This window comes from Topomyia yanbarensis, chromosome 3, assembly GCF_030247195.1.
Source record: "Topomyia yanbarensis strain Yona2022 chromosome 3, ASM3024719v1, whole genome shotgun sequence".
Lineage (NCBI taxonomy): Eukaryota > Metazoa > Arthropoda > Insecta > Diptera > Culicidae > Topomyia > Topomyia yanbarensis.
In genome coordinates, this window is record NC_080672.1 from 142,622,826 (window position 1) to 142,645,931 (window position 23,106).

The following is a 23,106-nucleotide window of genomic DNA, read 5'->3' on the forward strand; positions in this document are numbered from 1 at the left end:
AAACCTAACGTTCGTTTTTCACCTGCATTCAATGTTTCGATTGATGCGGCAAATGTGCTTGATAACCAGATTAACTGAATGTGTCATGAATAAATCAGTTCGCTGTGCTAAGCATTGGATTTTCAAAATTGTTTGCAGCTTTAATAAATTCGGGCCGACGCAGCCTGCTTGTCGTCGATCGTTAAACCAACTTTTATCACTCATTGCGCACTTACCGCGAAAAGTTGGCCATCCCCCGTAGCTTAATGGGTCCATACTGGAACACACGTTCGGCAGTTTCCGCAAAGCCCAGTACCGGTATTCGCGTCCTTTTGCATACGTCGTGTGAGGTTTTGACCTGAGAAAAAAAACAAGAGAAAAACATAAATTTAATGATAGAATCCAGCCAGTAACCGGTTTCAGGAAGAAGACTCATCGCAGTCGCAATGTGTAGAAAATATTGATGTAGTTTACGGCAAGGTCTTTTCCTGTATCAAGTTCATCCACACCGGTGAAGGTAATGCTGTTCCCGGAAGTTTGGAGGACTCGGGTAATCAATGTCTTTTCGAATGTCGTTCTTGAACATCTGAGTAGTTGCACTGGTCGTGTGACTGTGCGTCTGGGTGGCATGCTAATGAGGGATGAGTCTATGGACAACAATTAAAGTTCTCGGTGCTATAAATCCACACAGTGAAATACCGCTTGAAAAACGAACGTAAACGTGACGGAAATGTTATCTTAATCGGTTAAGCTTATTGTTGAGCAGATCCGAACAAACCTGATTGTGCGATAACGTTACTTTTGAGAAATACCGATCTTGGAATCACGCGACCACAATGCAACATAGAAAACTATAGTGCTTATTACCAAAGCCAGTCAACAGTACAGCCTCCTACTGTATAGTTAATTGTTTAACTTCCATCACGTTGTAGATTAAGATTTCGATATGCGTAAAGTCTGTTGATTTATATGCATTCGTTTATCATAATTACGTGGTTGAAGGTCGATGTCGTAAAACAATGGCAGCTTTAGTAGCTATATCAACTGCAGATCATTGAAGTGGTTGGGCGTCGAATGCTTCGTGAATATTATGAGCACCGGTTTATGATGGATAACGTTGCTAATGTAACTGCTGTGGAAGTGGTGTGTAGTTCAGTCAATCACCCGGGCGTAGCGACGTGGGAATAATTCTTCTGAGAGGTGCAAATTATGACAGTTGAGACTGTGTATGTATAGTTGTATAAATTAACTTTGTACTGTACTTTCCCGTTTGTTTGTGGATCTTTGACTAAGCAGTAAGACCATCATCTCATACATACAGTATATCTCATTGACACTAGAATTGAAGACAGGACACCATTTGGAGGCATACCAACATCCATCAGTACCAAAAACCAAACATACACACAAGAGAAATGCTGTATTGTCTTGTGCCAAAAATCAGATTCCAACTTCTGTGGCGATGCATATTGTGTAGCGATAGCGAATATCGCAGGTCCCAAAACGCCCTTGCAAATGTACCTTGACTGACAAACTGATAATTATTGTTGAGGAGTTCTTCCCGGAGCATGATCCAACGACATGGTCAATTATACCGTACGCAGAGGTAGATGAGGAACTTATTGCAGCGGTGGAAGGTTTTAAGGTGAACAAGGCGCCTGAACCGGGTAGAATCCTCAATGCTTCGGACAGCAGTATTTTGGAGTATTTCCTGACGAATGGAATATTCAGATAATGGTTCTGCTACCGGAACCAGGTGGGGATCCGTTCTCGTACATACCAATGCACTTGCTGGATACACTAGGGAAACTCTTGAAGAGGACAATATGTACGGAAAGCGTACAGCAAGCAAAGTAATGATTTTTTGGCATCATGAAAGACATCATTAAGATGGACAGCCAGAACCAGAAGTTTAAACGATGATTTTTGCATTCAATAGGTCAAAACTCATTTAAAACCCACAGTGAATGCATTTTTGTAAGCTAGCACTGTTCTATTACACAATTCATTTCATATCGCTCAATTAATACGAATGCGGCACAGGAGGTTGAGTGTAAGCGTAACCACCATGCACCCCAGTGGGTCTGGTTTCAATCCAGGGGGTGTCATTTCTGTCATCCGCTATGGAGACTTCGACAGTAGTCAAAGGCCTAGCCGCTTCGAGGCCTATGGTACCCATGCTGTTGCATTGGGTTGTTTTGATTTTAACAAAAAAAATCTGTGGTTACGCCTTGCTTCGGAAGAGAAGTAAAACCGTTGGACCCAGTACATGTGTTGATGGGCCCGATTCAGATGGTGGAGTCACCTCTCGGCGTCGGTGGTTGGTACTCAGTGCGAACAGAGGCTGACGGAATAAACAAAAATAGAAGAATACGAATACGAACAAAGTACCGTGGGTTTTATTCTTGTTGTATTAAGGGCGGCATCGGGTGTAGTGGGCAAAAAATCGAGTTCGTTTATTTATTCTTTAATTACGTTTTTCTCGAAACCGCGTTTTTCAAATTGGTGAACACGATAACTCAAAAACTAATCAACGAATTGACTTTTTGATTTTTTTATGAGAATGCGCAATATGTGTAAACTACAAGTCTAAGCCTTACAAATCTTATTGAATTTCCTGTATCAGACAATTTTGTCAAAATTTATCGTGTTCGACGCGGCGCTCCTCGACGTAGAAATGGTTGGACGTCTACTCTTGGAACGCTCGTATGTGGTGCACTGCGTGACTGAAAATATGCGCAATGACATAAAATTACACTTACCGGCATTCAGAACAAACGCTATATGTGGAGTAAAATTACGTGATTTACGTAATTCAACGTCATGTAATATTAAAATCCAACGAAAAACTAAGTCATTTTTGATGCTCGTATATGTCAGGGTCAGAAGACATAAATTTACACGGTTTTTTCTAGGTATGTAGATATTAATATTATACAAATATACCTTTGTTGCCTTGCCTTCAAAATCTTAAAACAAAAGAGCTTTCGGTTTGAGCACTTTACACCAGACGCCCCCCTTAAGCGAATCTCTGATAGAGTAGACCTTTTTTATCATTGCAGATCGCCGGCAATCAAGTAATGATCGTGTCCCATTTTAATTTGATATGGTGCATGCATGATATCTTCTGATTTTTCTTACGATATGTTGAAGAGAAATTGTAATAAACAATGGTTAGAGTAGCACAAATAAATATGCAGCATAAACGTACAAAATCAATAAATCTATGTCGTCTTATGCAGGAAGATATAGCTTCCATAGCATTGGTTCAAGAACCGAACTCCCATAGTTACAACGTAGCTTACAGTAAGACAAACATGACAAATCCATGTGAAATGTCTCGTACAAATCACTGGAAAAGCACCTACGGACGATTAAGTCAACTACCAACTCTACTCGCTTATCAGGTGCGGACACAGGAAATCGCAGGATGATATACCATTCTGTACTTTACCACTAAATTTTAACCACTCCCACTAGCACCGTTGCAGCTAGTGATGAATAGAACGCACAGATTTTCTCTGACCTGTCCAGCAAGAATATTACTATGTCGTCAGAACGGTCACTCCACCATCTAGATCCTGGATATCGGCCCTTCAACACATGAACCGAACCAACGGTATTACTTCCCTTCCGAAGAAAAACGCGAGCACAGATTTATCACCTCTGAAAATCTCAGCGTCCTCGGCTAGGATTGAGCCTAGGCCCACTGGAGTTAGTGGTAGTCAGGCTTACTACTCAACCACCAGCGCCGTTAATATACCCATATTTAACGACAACATCCTCTATTGACCGTCGTTCCTCTATTTCTGCGACAGTGCTGTGCACAAAAATCCAAATCTGCAAGGCAATCCGAAACTCTACTGAAGACCAATTTCATTGAAAGATTCGAGTGACCATAGAGCAGTTCGATCATGAGTAAAGTTAACGAAAAAGCTCTGCTCCGACACAATGCAGCGGTCACTAACCTTAAATTTTGTTCAATACGACCGAGATTTCGTGATGTGGAACACGTTCCGAATGGAAAATGGATTTTAGGCTTAAAAAAGTCACCTATCTTCAGTATCATCATCTACGCAATGCTGAATTGATGTCTTTTAAGGAAAGTGATATCGTTGGAGTTAGGATTACCGTGTAGAAAATGGGTGTAAAGAGGTAAGGCTACATGACCTACTACCGTGTATCTTTTGTGAGCTAATTGCAGAATACATGTCGATACTCCTTAGTAGAATCCGTTACACCTGATACGTGAAGAAATTTCTTGCTTGCAGGTTGAAGAACCTGTTCCTCTTACTTGACAATAAAACTCAAAACTCACGAAACTGCTATTAAACAAATAACGTTATGCGCCCATGAGGGGCAAACTCCTACTTGCAAGTACTGTAAGCAGACAGCACACCATGGATAACCTTGCACGGAGGATGCTTCTGAAGAATTCATCTCACCCGATTGCCAACAATATCTACAAACCAATTCAAAACAGAGTTTTCAATACCAATACCTGAATCACAAACTGTTGCCAAGTTTGTGGCAGCTGTTAAGGCCATAATCACAACCGCAATAGCAGCATCCAGGACTTCAAAATCAACTGTAAGGAACATCGATGAAGAAGTCAATACCAATGACGGCTGATTTACACTGATCACTCATATCTGCAAGAAGTAGAGAAGAACATCTGATCGCGAGCATGAAAACAGCTTTAACGATGATGAGCGTGACATGAAAGGCAGAAGAAAATTAAATAGCCCCCATGACGCAGTAGGCGAGCACACAAATGTTTCTCCGCCGCGAAAAAAAGATCTCCGCACACAATACAAAGTTGCGAGAACGCGATCCAGTGGGTAAACAATAATATTTGTTCTTATCTTTATTTTTACATTTTGTAAATATATCAAATATCGACGGCTCCGTTAAGTGGAGAGTCTGGTGTAAAGTGCACAAAACGAACGTTTTTTTTGTTTTACGATTTTGAAGGCAAGGCAACAATGGACCTTTTGTATACCGTAAACCTCGGTGTCTTTGATCGTCGAGGTGACTTTGATCGCTCGAATCTTTTTTCGTAGATTGCTTATTTAGTCAGAATAGTCTACCGGATCATTTAAATTTGAAATGAATTTTTTAAACTTAAAAAATACTGGCTTGATATACTTTTTGAATATCTTGTTTAAATTTTTGGTACAAAAACTTCAAAAAAATCGAAATTTTACTTTACCTTATTTTTACGACGCCTCGTAAAGTGTCTTTTTTATACAACAAATAAATCTTAGACTTTACCAATAAACAAATTTCAAAGGAATATTTATTTTTCTTTAGAATTGGATGTGACAAATTGATTTTTAAGAGCTTGATTATTTTAGGAACATTTTTTGTGAAACTAGTTCGCATTTTGTTCAAATTATTTAAAGCTTAAATTCGAATTATTTTTTTATATTCAATACTTCAACGTGTTAAAATAGATGAAACTCTTTGATAATTGATAAACCACTCAAATGAAACAAATTTAGTAATTAAAATGTTTTCGAATTCTTTTATTCTAGTTGAACACGAATTATACGAGTTTTGGTCACTCAAATAATACAGTATAGGGAAATACTTTGTACAATACCAATTAACAGCTATTTAACAATGAGTATCTTTTCAGAATCAGTTCAAACAACCATTTGAATAAAAAACATTGATATCAAGAATTTAATGTTGGTGAACATGCAGGTTATCAAAGTCACCCCGGAATAAGAAAACGGACTTCAAATTGAAGTCATTTTTAGAAAAATAGATTAGATAATAATCATCCAATCTTGTTCTTCATACATCAGTACATGGTTTAAAAATATTAAACTTGAAACAAATGTGTTGCGTCTAAAAATATGCGATGATTACTTCGAAAAGTAATCAATGTCACCCCGTTTTACGGTAATGTTAAGATCTATTTATACATTCATTGTGCACGAAAAAAAATATTTTAGTCGCGCAGACGAGCGATCCAAGAGTAGACGTCCAACCATTTCCAAGAAGAGGAGCGCCCCGACGAACACGACAACTCTTGATAAAATTGTCTGGCACAGGAAATCCAATAGGATTTGCAATGTATAGAGTTGTAGTTAGTCGATAAACCAAAAAAATAGTAAAAGATTTGAGTTTCGGAAAATAACTTCATTAAAAACGAAAAATTTCATATTTCACTATAAAATTAGCTCATTTTTCTTCAAAATAATAGGAAGAAAAAAAAATTTATTCAATTTACTATGTTTCATAGACAGGCTACATATATAGTGCATTCTCATAAAAAATTCAAGTCAATTCGTTGATTAGTTTTTGAGTTATCGTGTTTGCCAATTTGAAAACCGCGGTTTCGAGAAAAACGCTATTAACCCTTTCATGCCCAACTGTTTTCTAGTGCATGTAGGGTTTCAAAACTTTTTTTCCTTGCAAACAGTTGGGACAAGAAACACGAAAAGCCTATTTTCATTTCATTTTCATTCCACGGCAGTGCTAGAAGCTGGTAAATTTTTACCTTCTAATGCTCAATGCAATTCTCCTAGAATAGTCCAATTACGTGGAAAACGTAGCCAACGACAGTCTAAATTGATAAGTTTTAACAGTTTTCAATAATATTGCACCATAATGAAAGTATATTAAAAAATCATCTTCCGTCGTCAACGTAAACTGTCCCTGGCAGCACTGGTACATCGGAATCTAATTAGACTAATTGCAATAACTTCAGTTCTAGAGCTGATCCTTGTAACTGTTAATACTCAAATTAAAGGCAATAATCACATTAATGAGCCTTACTTGTTTTTGTGAGCAAATCTCGTCTCAATCAAAAGTTATAGCTGTTTAAAAACGTTGTTGTCCACAAACAACATGGGCATGAATGGGTTAAAGGGTATCCCATATCAAATTGCATCACGAAAAAAAACGCTGTAAAAAATGACCCATTGGGTATTTTTTCTTGAAAATTTGGGTAGAAGTAGTTTAGAGTGTATTATTTACACTGTATTTTTATCGCTGTCATTTTTTTTGAAAATTGTTGTCTTTAGATTAATATATGCGTGTGTTATAGTAAATACGCGCGAGAAATGCAAGGCTGCTTAAAACAAAAGAAGCTCAGCGTGGCCACAGAGAATGCGGGAGGCTATTCTAGAGATTCACTACTAACAACTAAGCGGACAAATAAGAAGTAGATTTTTTTGCCCATTACACCAGACACCCACCTTAAGCTACCACTTTGTTAATAAAGTATTAATGTAATCAATAAAATTTAAAAGTTTACAAAAAGAGTCAAATTTCCATCCACAAGTCAGCTATTTTAGGTAGAGTCGTCGATAGTAAGCACCTAAATGGTTCAATCAAACACGAAATGTTATTAACAGAGGTGCCACGTGTCTGTTGGATCAGTTGTTGCTCTTATGCCAAACGAGCAACATCGTGGCTATACCGTCTGGGCGCTACAATAACCGGTACATACTATGGATTTTCTGCTAGGGTGGCCTCACACACAGTTGAACGAAATTTGCGAGTGCCGTCACAATATGTTTCAGGAAATCACTTCCATGTCGAGGAGCGCCACGGCGGACATGATAACTCTTGATAAAATAGTCCGAAACATAAAAGTCAACAAGATTCTTAAAACTTAGGCTGGTAATTGCTCGATGAACCAAAATAAAAATTTAAAAATCTGGATTTTCGGTTATAATGGCACCGTAAAATCTCGTATTTTGAAGTAAAATTTGGTCAATCAACATAATGGGGAGAAACATTTTTTATTCAGTTTTCCGTGGTTCATCGACTGGTTCCACATATCATGCATTCTTATCAAAAAAGTCAATCCGGAGAATATTTTTGAGTTATCGTTTTGAAAAATGCAGTTCAAATGCGCACGAATAAAAATAACATGATGGTGCACGGGGAATTTTTGACATACATTTATAAGTTCGCACAACTTTTTATTGCAACTGGTAAGTAGCTCAAAAACTAAAATTTTGCAGAGAGCAGCGCAAAGTCTAGATAAAAAAAAATCTCGACGCTTTGCTACAAAAACCTGCTGTACGGATAATTTCTGTGCCCGGTGTATAATATAATATAATTTGCAACAAGAAGAATAGCTTTCCATTTCAAATGAGCTAATCAGTAGAATCGCTATACTATCCCTTCAGTTGCCTGTACGCGTCGCTAACAATTGACTGTGAAGTCTGTTTGAAAATAAAAGTTCAAATTCCGAAACAGTTAGTATATACACAGTACCAAGGCTTTGTTTGGCTTGGCTTTTCACGGCGGTAATAACCCGCGCACAGTAGCGTGTCGTCTGTTCGCTATCAACGCTGTTGCAATTTGGACGATTGATTGCTGTAGAAGTCAAGTCGTTTACTATCACTCATCAAGATAAGTCCATTGTAGTACGGTAAAAGTACCTATTTTGACCCGATAAAGAAAGTTATAAATTAAATTCCAATTGTAATCGATAACGTTAGGTTTTTGGTTTGCTTGAATTATTAGTTGAATGACTTGTTTTTGTTTTACTATATCCGTTATGGTGTCTATCTCTTCAGCTTCAACGCACTGATAACATATAGTAGGCTAGAACACATACTCCAATAAAACCCATTAATCCTTACAACTTCAAAGTGATCATATAATAAGCGCTACTGAAATTCCCATTACCTCCAAATTGCTTATTGTAAATTATTACCAACGGGGGTGGTCATAATTGGTTTTCCAATTGTCGATTATGTCTGGATCGTATTAAGTAGTCAACAGTCGCTGTGGGATGATTGAGCTGTTTAGTTAGTGGTGTGAGCTGTGACAAAACTTGATAATGATTGGGGGAACTGGGGATTAGTTGTAGCTATTCAAGAGCTTATCGGAATGTCACTGCACTGAAACATTCTGATCGATCTGAAGTGTTTCAAGGGCAGCTATCAATGGGGCAATAGCGAATGAATTGACCGTCACAAAAATTAGATTAGATTACGCATACGCGTACTGTTAGTTTACACATTCGTGAAGTGCAGGGTATTGGGCCAAGCTTTGTCAATGGTTACTGAAAGCGAGGCTACTTTTGAAGCCATTCATAATTTGTGTAGTATTCCTAGCATTTCGATCTAAGTGCAAATGTTTACCAAACATCCCAAATCACCCTCGATTTACGGTACTATACGCAGATGATTCTACGAGATAGCTGAGTTCATCTAGAAGAGGAACTCTATCAAAGTATTTGGTGGGAATTATTACTCGATATCTTGACGGGCGATTATTTTCCCATTACTCACCAGAATGTGTACGCAATGTGTACAGATTATACCTATTATCACTGTACCAATGGCACCGAAGAGGAGACCGGCATTTTTGAATGCCACCGGCATCGCCAGAATACCGGTACCCAAGGAACTTTTGAGTAGATGGGCGAGAGATCCGCTAGTACTGGAAAGATAAATACAATTGTTATATTCTGAAAGAGATTAGACAAATATTTTAAGCACTTATACCTGTTAGGATTTTCAGTTTGTCGATGCTCGAATGGATTGTATTCGTCATCTTCGGTTTGGTTGTCTGCTAGTTTTGTGCTGGAAAAAAGGAAATACTCGTTATCGCAACATGGAAAAAATGGTTCAAAATTTTCTATATTACTCATTCCAATGAATAATATAGAAAAAAATGGTCTTGAAGTAGGGCAATACCTCGAACGTGGTAACTCATGAATTGCATTTAGAATTATCGCAAATTCAAGGGAGCGGGCGTAGTGGTAAATCGATTGCCTTGTACGCAGCCCACCTGGGTTCGAATCCCAACCCCGCACATAGGGTCAGAGATTCTTCTTAAGGGATCTTTCTCACCCGAAGAGGTGAATGACCTTAAGGTTAAAACCTCCATAATCGAAATAAAAAAATTATCGCAAATATCTGGTGTTATAGAATGAGCACAACACTGTCTGGTCTGCATTGTACGGTCTAATAGGAAGGAATAGGTCGGGTCGACCACACAAGTACGGTTGAGGCTACTCGGGAATTAGTTCCTCTAAATCTTAAACCCAACAGATTGCTCATATTGCGCTTTTCGTTCGTAATCGCTGCAAGTTTGTGTAGTCGTACCTCAATTAATACAAATACTTTCGGTGTTATGTACATTTTAAAAATTCGAAAAAATTTTGATTACTATATTTGAAATTAAAACTCCTTGATAATGTTTTTCCAAAATATAATTGATATCCGAAAAATAATCGGTGCACTTCGAAACAGCATTCGAATTTTAAATTCGAATTTCTCGAAATGGTTTTTCTTACAAAAGTTTCATTGTCATGATCGCGATTTATTAGAAAACTATTTAACCGATTCTACATTTTTTATTACAATCATTCTTTATATTTTCAGTATTTAAACGATTCCTTTCATACATAAATTCCCATTTTATTGCTATGAATTTTAGAAATGTTTTTATTTGCATAGAAGTTTTATAACAAAACTCAGTGCATCTTCTGGAAAATTTATTTTGGTGATCAGTCCCTCTAGAATTAATTAAAGACCATCAACTTTTCAAAATTTAAAGGCATGTTGTTTTCAGTTACGATATTCAGAGACACGGTGACTAAGGTGACGTGGTTGAAAATTATATTTCAAATAGCTTTGTAGAAGATTATACTAAAACAACATTTCGTCGCTGTTGTGCTATCTTATGACAAACGCCATTTTGGGGTAAACTGAGTTAAATATGTCATATAACTTGGCTAAAAAATCTCTCTCTCCAAAATTTTGACATTCTGCTCGGTAACCCTCCGGAAGTCTCGCTTATGGCCTACTGAACGAGAAACCGCTGGTGCCCTAAGACGATTTCGCTAGATTTTCAGAGCAGCGTGCACTCAGTACACTAGCGCGACTGCCGGGAGGGTAACTGAGATATAGCGAGAAATGTGCTGAGAAATTGTGAGTTATTTGCTTCAAATGGCTGTGTCTAAGGATTGGATGAAGTATTAGATGTTTTTCTCTGTGAAACTATCTGAGAAACACAATGGCATAATCATGTTCAAATTAAAAACTCGTGTATTGCGATAAAAATGCAGTTTAAGTCTTGAACTTCAAATATAACATATTTGGCAACACTGTCATCAAAAATTACTATTTTTCTTGATTCCCTAACTAATTTCCTTCAAAATGCAGCTCACCGATTGTGTATAGACCAAATTAAGCCAAAAATATGAAGAAAGTTAATAATTGATGCTTTATTTGTTGAAAAACACGAGTGAGTGCGACTTTTGTTTACATTTTTACTTAAAACTCGCAATATAGTCAACCGATCTTCGTAATATTTGAGAGATTAATACATAATAGATAGAAGCATCGACTATCTTCTTTGAATTGTTTCTACCATTTATAAGTTTCAAGATATTCAATCTCAAACTTTAAAAATCGTTTTTCTCGAAAAGTGCTAAATGGTACATGTCATAACATAGCCCAACAGCGACGATTTACGAAACAATCTGCTTCCTCACCTTCTACAGATCAGAATCCAACCAGCGCACCGCTTACTAACAGCATACAAACAAAAAATACTACCCTTGTCGTGCCGCGCACAGCAAAATTCCGTTACCCGAACTACGAGTGAAATTAGTGAACCAAAAAATAAATTTCACCCATTACGATAGAACACAATCGCTATTGACTTATCGATGACCCGTCTTAGACCTACAGTGCGCGAGATGGAACAGCTGATCAAGATGAATCTTGCTCTTAAGGGGTTACCTTTCCTTTTTTTTTTTTTTTTCAAAAAATCGAAATGTTTTTATTAATTTATTTGAAAGTACAACCTCTTGAGAATATTTTCCCAAATTTTTATAGAGATCCAAGAAATAAATTGAATGTCGTTTTTTCAAAAATGGTTTTTCCGTGACCACGATTACCGAAAAACCCCTCAACCGATTTTTTCAATTTTTTTTTCAATGAATGGTTATTATTTTTTCTCGTACCTTAACGATTCCTTTTTTTAGAATAAATTTTTGTTTTATAGTTGTAATTATTATTTATTCAACTAATCGTTAAAATACGAGGAATACTCATATGCAAATGGAATTTTTTGAGTTTTGGGATTTTAGTTGATCTATGGGTCTTTAATCGTGATCACCGCAAACCTCTTAACTCCGCCAATTATCAATATATTTTTATAAACGTATGCTTGTTTATAAAATGTACTACCAAGATACTGTAAGTTTGATGTTTTTAAATCATTGCTTTACGCTTTTACGTAAATTCAAACTTTCTTGATATTTTTGCACAAAAAGGTATGTAACCCCTTAAAGAAGTTTCACACATACAGTTACATCATACGAGACAAGTTCTACTAATAACGTTCAGCTCTGAGCCGAAGCAGAAAAACATAAAACACGACGTCGAATATGAAAACGTCAAAACAAAGATCCCCGTGAATACGGACCTTAATCTAGCGGAAATTTGTTTATATGATTTGGAACTTCGCGGATTATATTAAAAGATTTATGTCGAAGTCCGAAGAAGTGGAATCCGCCACCAACGACACTTGGAGAGACTTTTTCCTTGCATTCTCAATGGTGCTCGTGTTGTGCGACTCCGACTATACCGTCTTACTTGACATTCGAGGGCAGATCATCAAAAGGTATTAACTACACAGAAAGAACCCTATGCACATACCTGGACAGACCCCCACGCAGGCATACACAAGAACGGTACTGCTCGGTGTCCTATTCCTGTGCCCTGGCTCATAATGCGTCAGAGCTAAATTCATTGAGCTAGTGCTTGTGCTGGTTTCCGATGAGCTAGAGTTAGCAAGTAGCACGAGCACCGATGAGCGAGAGCGTTAGTGTGAGTAATGATGCCTGCATCGTTTTTTCAGCAACTTGTCGCACATTTCCCAACGCATATTTCTTTCTTTGTCCCATTCTTTCGTTCCATAATTTACACTACTGCATCGTTCTAGCTCATCGGACAAGCTTACCGTGCCAGCTCATTGAGTTAACTCGTGCTAGCTCACTGAACTAGCTCACCGAGCTTGCTCGTGCCAGCTTACTGAGCTAGCTCATGGTGCTAGCTCATCGTGCTAACGTGTTGTGCTAGCTCTTTGAATTCTACAGCATGAGCACGAAGGTTGCCTAGCACGAGCGGTGTCGGTGCTTATTGTTTTTGATTCGTTCAAAGCGGTCGCTTGTGTTAGGCTCTCGTGCTGTGCTTCATGCATCCCTGCTCCCACGTGCCAGTTCTGCAACCAGACGGCAAATTACGATAAACCATGCACCAAAACAAGTTCACCTACTACAATCAACACCATCAAACAGCCTTCGACATCTGCTGATACACCACAGACAGCCAACCAAAAAATAAATACCGGACAAACAATATTCCACGGTATCCCTAAGCCAATTATTAACATACCTAGGGAAGAAATAGACAAGAAGGAAGACAGCTATACCAGAGTCATTCGAAAAAACAAAAAACACCAAACATGAAAGAAAAAAAATCAAACCTCTAGCGATGACGACATGAACACAAACACAAGCGAAAGAGAAGGCAGACGGAATGATCAGCAAGCGGCAGACCATTGCTCACCACCCAGAAAGAAATTTAACACAAGAAGGGGAAAGCAGCGCACCCAGGATAGTCGACAGAAATAGTATTCCATTATTTATTTGTTTTCATTTATTTTGAATTGAAAATGGAATTGTATTTTTGAAATGCATATTATTTCCCTCGAGATTGAAGCTTTAAACAATAAATAATTAACAAATAATAATAATTACGAAATTTTCTTCATTCCGACTTTCTTCAATATAACTTTCCACGGCCAAATTAGGAAATCTCATACTTCAGATAAATATGCTTCATTGTTTTAAGCAACTTTGCAGAAGGTCAGACAAACGTAAGAGTAACCAAAGACAGTAGAATTCAAACAACTTAACCGAATATATCCCGATACACTGCATAAATAGAGCAATCATATCTTCAATTGAATTATTTATAATAATATTATCAATAACTTTGCTGAAACATGTAACCTCCAGCTATTTTTTTGAACGGTGAAATCCCCATAATTTTACAAACCAAATCATCACCAAAATGGTTTCTTTTGAAGATGCGCTGTATTATGTTGCAAAAACTTTTTTGAAGATACTAAAACTTCAAAGTTGATGGTTTCGAAATTGTATGATTTTGACCAAATGTAGAGTAGAATGGAGTCGAATAGGTGTGGGAGTACAATAGATATAAGGCATTATATTTGCTATTTTATTGCACAGGTTGCTCGTGTTGCGTGAATTAGATACACGGTAGAGAACATCGTTGACGACTGTCATTTCAGTTGTTACTGTGAATCAGGCGTATTAGTTACAACGTCGTTTATGTTTTCGTATGTTGTTCTTCGAAAACGCATGAACTTTGGTCCTCAGTACAGTACATTTAATCAACGTAAAAAAATATCAAGCAAGTTTTTTACTATGGAAATATTAATGCTGAACACGAGTTTTGTGTTGATTTTTCAATATTTTTGGGTCTGGAAAAAAATACGGACATCAACATGAAACATACGCTTGGGGACACGATAGGACAGCTGTTTGGGGATACTATAGGTCACTACCAGAATGTAAATTAGAAATATTTTGACAGGAAAGTTGTGCGTAATTTCATGCGAAAAACGCCACATGCAAAGTGAAGAGGACATAAAGAACACAATTGCATCTGTTCAAGATGTTCAAGATGCCAGTATTCAATCAGCCTCTAAACAATTCAAGGTTCCGTTCAAAACATTGCGTGCTCGTGTGAAAGGAAAGTTCTCATCATGAATGAAAGCGCGTCAGATATTTCGCGTGAGTTAACAATATTATAATTTAAGGTGTACAGTGGAGACCCGATTTTATCAGCACCCGATTTTATCAGCCCCCGATTTTATCAACCCCCAATCTTATCAGCCCCCGATTTTATCAGCTTCATATGAAAATTGATAGTTGGTAGTATGATGGGCTCTAGCAGACGAACCAAGTAGAATTCGAGTATATCCTTTCTTGGGCATATATTTCTTATCTTAGAGATCCGAAAAATGCAAAAATAAAAATATTAATAAAAATATTTTAAGATCTTCGTATTATTAAAAATACAGAAAAATATATGTCCCGATTTTATCAATGTCCCTGTTTTATCAGCAAAAAATTCGCCAGGGGCTGATAAAAACGGGTCTTCACCGTAGTAGAACTAGATAATCGAAAAATAATGATCGAAAAGGAGAATGAATCAAAAAAGCTCTGAAGCGCAAACGTGATCGTCGCTCAGCTAAGAAACCACTTGAGCCAAAATGCACAACTTCAATTCTACACTCTTGCGACGACGAGGACACCGAAGAAGACATTCGAACATACAAAGCCAGACGCAGCTGCTGAAAAACATGTTTTTCCAACTTTTCCTTTCGCGGTTTCATAATTTTTCACATCATTTGCCACTTCTTCATTTTTTTACCTGAATGGCGTCAGTGGATTGCATGTATTATTTGCGTTAGTAATTTTTAAATAATCTGCGGTATCGTACCCCCAGATTTTAAAAATATTGAAAAAAGTACCTTCGCCTTATTTAATTTAGCATGAAAAATATTTAGCCAGGCATAAAATCATTATTGCCAAAACGTTGCCAGATGTTTCCAACGAATGTTTGTTTGTCAAAATCGTTGCTAAATTATCTCCGCACGACCTCGCCAAAAAACCTGAGCTACTTAAATCCACTCTACTCGACACCATAAATAGACATTTACTCAACTATTTTTTTTTATGTTTTCCATCTCACTAAGCGTTTATTTTTATAATTCTATTGCAAAATATGATTAACTAAATTATCATTTTTTATACTCTCTTAAAAACAATATGAGATCTCAGCATAATAAAAAATAAAAAATAAAAATAAATAACTAAATAAATATTTACAGTAAAATTATTGTTTTCTCGCCTAATTAGTCACATTCTCAATAATACGTCGTTGCACATTTATATATTGGGGTTTTTTTAATTTCAAATAAATATTAGTATCCATAGACTAAAAATGCTCAATGATTGATTGATTTATTTAGTTTTACTAGAGAAATAAAATAATTTTACTGTAGATTTTCATTCGATGTTTTCGGGGTAACTTTGATTAGCAAAAACCTTATATTGAAAAAAAAAGAAATAACCCTCGAAATGTTTTGTAAAATGCACATTTGCATGCAATTTTGTGGCCCATTATCGAGAAGTTCCCAAAGACAACGTAATGCCTGGAAGGATGCAGAGGACTTTTATCAAACTATTTCCAGGAAAATATTTGAAATTAAATAATTAACAACAAAAATTTCTGATTTATTTTCTGGACTAATCAACAAACATGTTTACGGTTTCTTAGGGACCATTCATAAATTACGCAACGCTTTTAGGGAGGAGGGGGTACGACAAACTCGGACATATTGTAACACATGGAGAAAAGGGAGTATGCTAGTACGTTACGTAACATGTCTTTACTGAAGAATTTTTTTTCAAAGAATTTGTTACGTAATAGGGGAGAAGGATATAGAAATTTGTGACGATTTGTTACCAGGGGGAGGAGGGAGTCAACTTTGGGCCTTTTTTGCATTACGTAATTTATGAATTTACACTGGTCAACAGGTCAACTGTTATTCGATTTCATAAATATACAAGAGATTGTTTGAATAGATCGAAAAGATGCAGGAGAGTTGTGTCATCTTCAATTCAGTATTACGCTCATAATTATATTAAATTACGTTAAATGACCAAATAATCTTTGCCGATAGATGCCTAACATGTCTAGACTAGGCTTGTTTCGATGATTAATCTAGAGGGAGTCTTATCGTATGTTACTGAAACCCCATTTCACGGCACCTTTCAATCTAGATAGGTTGTTAAATAAAACCTGTGTTTTGAAACCCCAAAATAAGCGACGAACCATTCAAAAACTGTATTCAGTTTCCACTAAGACCAGGAATAAAAGAATAGTTATTTACCAGGATAATTACACTTTGTCAATAAAAAGGCTTAAGTATGGTTTTAACAAAAATCACAATTCAGGATCTGACTCACTAGCAAATCACCGAAGAGCTCTAAAACAATCAACGCATAGCGTTCTATGGTACCAACTGTAGAAGTATTTAAACTGACAGCTTGGCAAGCATGGCCCACAAATGCGTCTATTGGCGTCAATAAAAAAAACAATAAGTAACTGATGCCGTTGAATTGTTGTCCACTCAATTTCGGCAATATCAATCATTTTTGGGCATGAAGCGTTAAGCGCGGGGTAATTGATTGTGCGTTGTTCATTGAAATGGCTGTCCGTTTATATTCGAGGTCGTAAAGTGATTTAGATAAGCGCCCAAAGTACGATTTTGTGCTCGGTAATTTTTATCTTGTAAGCCTTAATACAGTGTCTGTTACCGTGAGTTTTGAGTGACGTGCAAGTATTTATGATGCGAGCTGGTATTTTTTGTTACAATGCATTTCATCCTTTAATCGCCAATTTCGGCAAATGCATTCCTTACCAACTGTGAATCTATTTAAACATATATTTCCAGCTGAGCTGTGAGCTAACTTAGTGATTCATAGCCATTAGTCATTCATGAAACAATTAACTGTTGTGTTTGGCATACCAATTGACGAATTTGATGATAGCATGTCTGGCAGAAATTACATTTGCACACGCGCCAGAAATAACTGACCACGGCTTACGAAGCATGCCGCATCGTTTAGTACCTATACAATCATTGGTGTAATGAACACAGTTTTTTTGAAGGTTTGCTGACATTGTCTTTCGGGCCGTATGTGTCAGCAATAAAACTAAAGCCAGAGGGAAATTTCAAAATACTTCCTGTATAGGTGTATACCTACACAAACTGTGAGTTAGTGTTAACCCAACCGTTCTTCCCAAAATCTCAGAAGTCATTTGTTGACTCATTCCACGAATAAGCAAATTGGATGATACAAATAGGAATCCCAATACTGTAGTTAGATCCTACTATGAACGTCGTTGACCCGACGTGCAACCAATTGTAAAATCAGTATTGTATACTTCCTTGTTATTGAAGTTAGGAACCGCGTTACGAATCGCATTCTTGCTAAATGTCATATATGGAATATAATGTATATTCATCCAGAAGGGGAACTGAGTGTTATCGGTTCCGTGCTCGTGCACCCGGTAGTTGGTTTCTGCTGTGTCGAAAGCTAAAGTATAAATAACTGGATAGAGCTTCGGACATAGTGCACTGAATTATTTGTTTTGCTGCGTATAAAACTGCGTTTAGTACTATTGGAACGTTTTCTAACCACTAGGACTGAAAAAGGAATTAGTTGCGACTATGCTCATAGGGCAATTAGTCTATTTTGCCATAATTAGAGAGAGAGCTACACTATTGCCTTTCTCATATTTTTGAACAACTATCAAATGAAGCAATAGCATCAATAACCTTTCTCAAGAAAAATATCATTACTTACGCTTACGATTTGAAAGTGGTTCGTTCAAAATGGCGCCAATAAGAAAAAAATGATACTATTACGGAATGTAATCACAATTTCTAGGGACTTCAAGCAAACTCGTATTAGAGCTGCATTGCACAAAGTGGAACAGTAGTTAAAAGTGAAAATGAAGTTTAATCGCGAGAAAGTGATCTACATACAGCTATATCACGTTCTCAATAGTGTGCTGAAAACAACATGCAACACGGCGATGGATGGATGATGCTAAAATTAAAGTACGTCTACACAACCTAGAATCGCGTATTAAATTAAACTGCCTCAAACAATTTCTGTCGGAATTCTCAAATAAGAATGGACAGTGTTGGTGTGATTTTTTCAGAATGCTTCATATTTTCTGTTCAGAAATCGAACCATTTTTAGCTGAATCAAGTTCTCGAATCCACATTATCAACATTTCTTCAATTATTGCTTTGATTGGTGGTCAAACCACTTGGCTTGAACCATGGGTGGGGAAAACTATATATCGGAACATCACGTTCTACTCAAACGTGTTTTGACATGCGAAGAATTGCCACAGCTGCTATTATCCGTTAATGTGTCCGACACGGTACCCAGGTACCTTCTCAGGTTTCAATGTTATCCATAACCTGGAAATTGAAATTTTGTGACATCTTAGAACTTCACTAAGTTAAGCTATTGGATTAATAATATTGTTGGTACAGTCAGGGGAGGATTGAGGAGGGGTTCCTGAATTTTTTTACTACGAACAGGCCGACGCACAGAGGAGTAACTAGAACAAATTCTTGGCCAATAACCTAATTTTTTTTTCTATTTTTTATTTAGTTATATTTTTCTTAGATACCTAAAAGCATACTGCATATTGTGGCAAAATAAAGAGTATGCCAAAAATTGCTAAAGAATTTTTGAATGGATGCAAAATGTGCTTTTAATAATTTTTATTGTATATCCAGCAAAATTGCTTTCAAATGATGATGACTGTATTAAATAAGACAATTATATAACAAACGTAATTGAACACAACTATTTGTATAGCCTCAGTTTAAAAATAACCGAAAATAGTAGTGTTGCTGTGTACTGGACCAGCTTTAAAAACACCCTTTTTAAACAATTTATTCAAAATTTGAATGATAAAAAAGTTACATTATACGGCAAGATCCGACAAAGTTGCTGAAACAACATTACAGAACAAGATTCTGGCTATCCAAAAAACATTCAATCTCTTCCGATCTTTTCCGATCCACAAATTCCAAGCGATTTGAAAATATTGATATTTTTACTAATTTGAGGTACGCCAAAATGCTGTAGGGTCTAATACTATATTTGGCAAAATGAATCTTTATGAATATGTGCACAGGTATCCCTTTTCTGCTTCCTTTTTCACTGACCAACTGTTCATGCAGCGGGAAAAACAAATGTATTCACAAAGATCACCTCCAAAGTACTAGTATTCGGAAGGATCTAGAAAATGGACCCCTGCACTGGTAGGTGGATAGATGCCAAATAGTCCCAAAACCTTATTTTCTATTTTTAGTTTATATTTAGGCATAACAGCAATAGCCGCAATAAATAGTTTTGGCTAAGATTTGACTCCAGTTACTCCTCTGTGCGACGAGGGTACCCACAAAACTGAAACGCCAATAACTAAGGTAAGGTCCAACCGATTTCGATACTTTTGGGTGTTTTGGATTCAGGAACTCATCCACTTTTAGACTTGGTAAAAATGATTCGGGTTACTTCGTTCGATTTCCGGGAATCCGGATTTCCGGAAGCATGATCCAGTGCTGGGATACTATTTGTGAATTTCAATGGAATACTGGAAATATGGGTATCAAACTTCTTGGTATTATATCAGTAGGCTAAATTCTCGTGGTTCCACCATTTGGTGATTTGACACCGGAACGGACATTCCGGAACAATAAACTACAGACTTACAAGACAATTTGAAAAGTTTTGATACTCATATTGCTAGGACACTACTAAAATTTACAAGTCGCACCCTAGTATCGAAATCGATTAAAGAAAACCATATTTATTATCATTTCAATTTGTTGGGGACTCGGATACCCTCGTTGGCCTGATAAAGGTGTTTTTTTTTATTGGGCTCATAACGGTTAATCGATATACATCAGTTTGGAATCTGAAACCCTCCGCAAACATTAAAATAAATATTGTTTTTTTGAATCGACACTAGATGGAAGAAAAAAATGGAATTCACAAAAGAAATGAAATGCCGACGATGGGTACTACAACAAATGCAAAGATGTTGAAAACCCGCTGTCTGTGCGGTGCGGAAACGTTTTCTAGGAAAGTTTCTTGGGAGGTGCAAACAAACCGGAAGCTGCGTCAGAACCTCATGAAGCCTTTTCAAGCCAATTCAAAACTTTTGAACGTGGATATGATCAACTAATTCAGTGCTGTTCGGGTAGGCTTCAATCAAGAGAATCGGACTGTAAAGCAAAATATTTCGGCCACAACGGAGACACAAATGCTGGGATCTAAGCAAATTTAACGGATGCATCTTTAAGAACGATTGATTTTAAACAGCATCAATGAAAAAAAGTTTATGCTTTCATGAAATATAAATATCAAGTTTATCGGTAAGTTGATTATTTGGCAGGAAGTATGCAACTGAAGCCGGAAGATTCCAATTTTCAACACAACCAAAATTATGAACAGAAAGTTATACAGATTTCGGCCAGATTTAGCATGTTGTCACTGCACTAAGAATGCACAACAATGGTATCGCGATAATGACGCAGATGAGGGATGAGCCCCCCAGACAGCCCATAACTCCATCCAATCGAAATGTATTGGGATATCATCAAAACTAATCTGAAGGATTAGTGCAACTTGGAGTCAAACAATTGAAGCTGTCCAGCGCAGATTCATACGATATGCGTTACGTCAATTGCCTTGGAACGAACCGCAGAACTTACCACCATACGAAGACCGTTGTCGATTATTTGGAATACAAACTTTAGAAGATCGTAGACATGCGTCGCAAACAAGCTTCTTTTGGCTGAATATGATGTATCACAAATTAACCTTCACGCACCAACCCGTGTCTTCTGTCCTCAAACACTACTGCAGATTGTAATGCGCAACACTAACTTCGCTGCCAACATACCGATATTAGAGATGGCCATTGCTTCGACGATTATAGCGACATCTTCGACTTAGTCATTAGTTCTACACAGTTTCGTAACCGTTTGTTGCCACTTTATGTCATTCCTTTTTTTAGTTTAATTCGTTAAGGCTCAGTGTCAGTTGGACTTCAAATATTTAAATATAAATACAAGAGAATGTCGAAATTTGCTATAAATCTTCTGATCAGGCAGGTGATTTGTAGATGCGGAGAAACGGTTTAACTTCTATTTAACTCAAATTTATAATATTTTCAAATTAAATGATAATACGTTAAAGACTATTATCGGCAATATTTTCAGACAAGTGAGAACAACTAATTATAATTTTTTTGTGCGTACTTTACATTTTAAGGAGCAAAATTACAGGTCTGTCTTTTTCACAGGTCCTATTTTTTATGAAATTGATACTTTTTATATCATTAGACAGGCTGATTTTTCTAGGCAATTCTACTAGATCCTTGTAACTCTATAGTTTCGCGGATCTAGTAGAATTGCCTAGAAAAATGACCCTGTCTAATGATATGAAAAGTGTCAATTTCATAAAAAACAGGACCTGTGAAAAAGGCAGACCTGTAATTTTGCTTCTCAACATGTACAGCACGTGCAAAAAAATCTACTGATTTCGCTACAAAACATAAATAAGAACATTAGCTTACAATCTTGCAAAACCGTTGAAACTCGATAAGATTACCTAAATTTGAGCACACAAATCATGGACTTTTGGACAATACAAAAGATATATTTCAATCTACTGAACTAACCAGAATTTTATCTGCTAAAGAACTGTTCACTAATCGAAAGGAAATCCCTTAGTACTGATTACTGTTATCTTCGAATTTACGTAAATGTTTTTATATACGACATTGATGACACCACTAAAAAAACTAGAAACTATAAATATGGGTAAGCTCATTAATTTTAGCACCACACTTGCTTCCGACAAATCAAAGAGAATATATCGCACTTGCCTCTCCTGTGCAACGAGACTTTCTTTTAGATTCTTCTGTTTTTATATTATTGTCTATCCCGAGATAAACTAGCGGTTTCTTCGATTTGTTGCTGTATGTGACACACATGAGTGCAAACGAAACAAAAATAAACATCAAATCGTTTTTTCGCTTGCGCCAATGCAAAGTGAACATGCGCGTAATTCGGCGCACGGCTTGGTGGCACACGGCTGAAATGTCACGATGTGGATTTTAGAAAAGATTCGCAATGCTGCAATTTATCCAATTCCTGTGCCCTTTTGTAAAATTTTTGTCAGCGGTAGTTCCTTCTGGCAGTTGGATTTGATACGATGCTTGCAACTACACTTTCTAAGTCAATTCAAACATGTTGACACTAATCTGCTCAGTAATTGATTCGTTTTTAATTAGCTCAAGTTATTTTTACAATTATTATCAAGATTGGAAGAGATGCATGACTTCTTGAAGAAAGCTGTAATGCTTTTTGATTACAGGTTTGTTTTACAAAAATGTGGGTAACAATTTAAATTAAAGTTTTTGCACCTAACGT

At 36.8% G+C, this 23,106-nt stretch overlaps 1 protein-coding gene across 2 annotated transcripts in view; it reads right to left on the minus strand.

Moving 5' to 3' along the window:
- LOC131687248 (proton-coupled amino acid transporter-like protein CG1139) overlaps positions 1 to 23,106 on the minus strand; it is a 139,904-nt gene that overhangs the window by 16,701 nt on the left and 100,097 nt on the right. For both annotated transcript variants that reach the window (XM_058971321.1, XM_058971320.1), the window contains exons 3-5: positions 9,462 to 9,539; positions 9,246 to 9,396; positions 216 to 337 (exon numbers count right to left, since the gene is read on the minus strand). In XM_058971321.1, the coding sequence (XP_058827304.1) occupies positions 216 to 337; positions 9,246 to 9,396; positions 9,462 to 9,539 (351 nt within the window). The remainder of the gene's footprint in view (positions 1 to 215; positions 338 to 9,245; positions 9,397 to 9,461; positions 9,540 to 23,106) is intronic.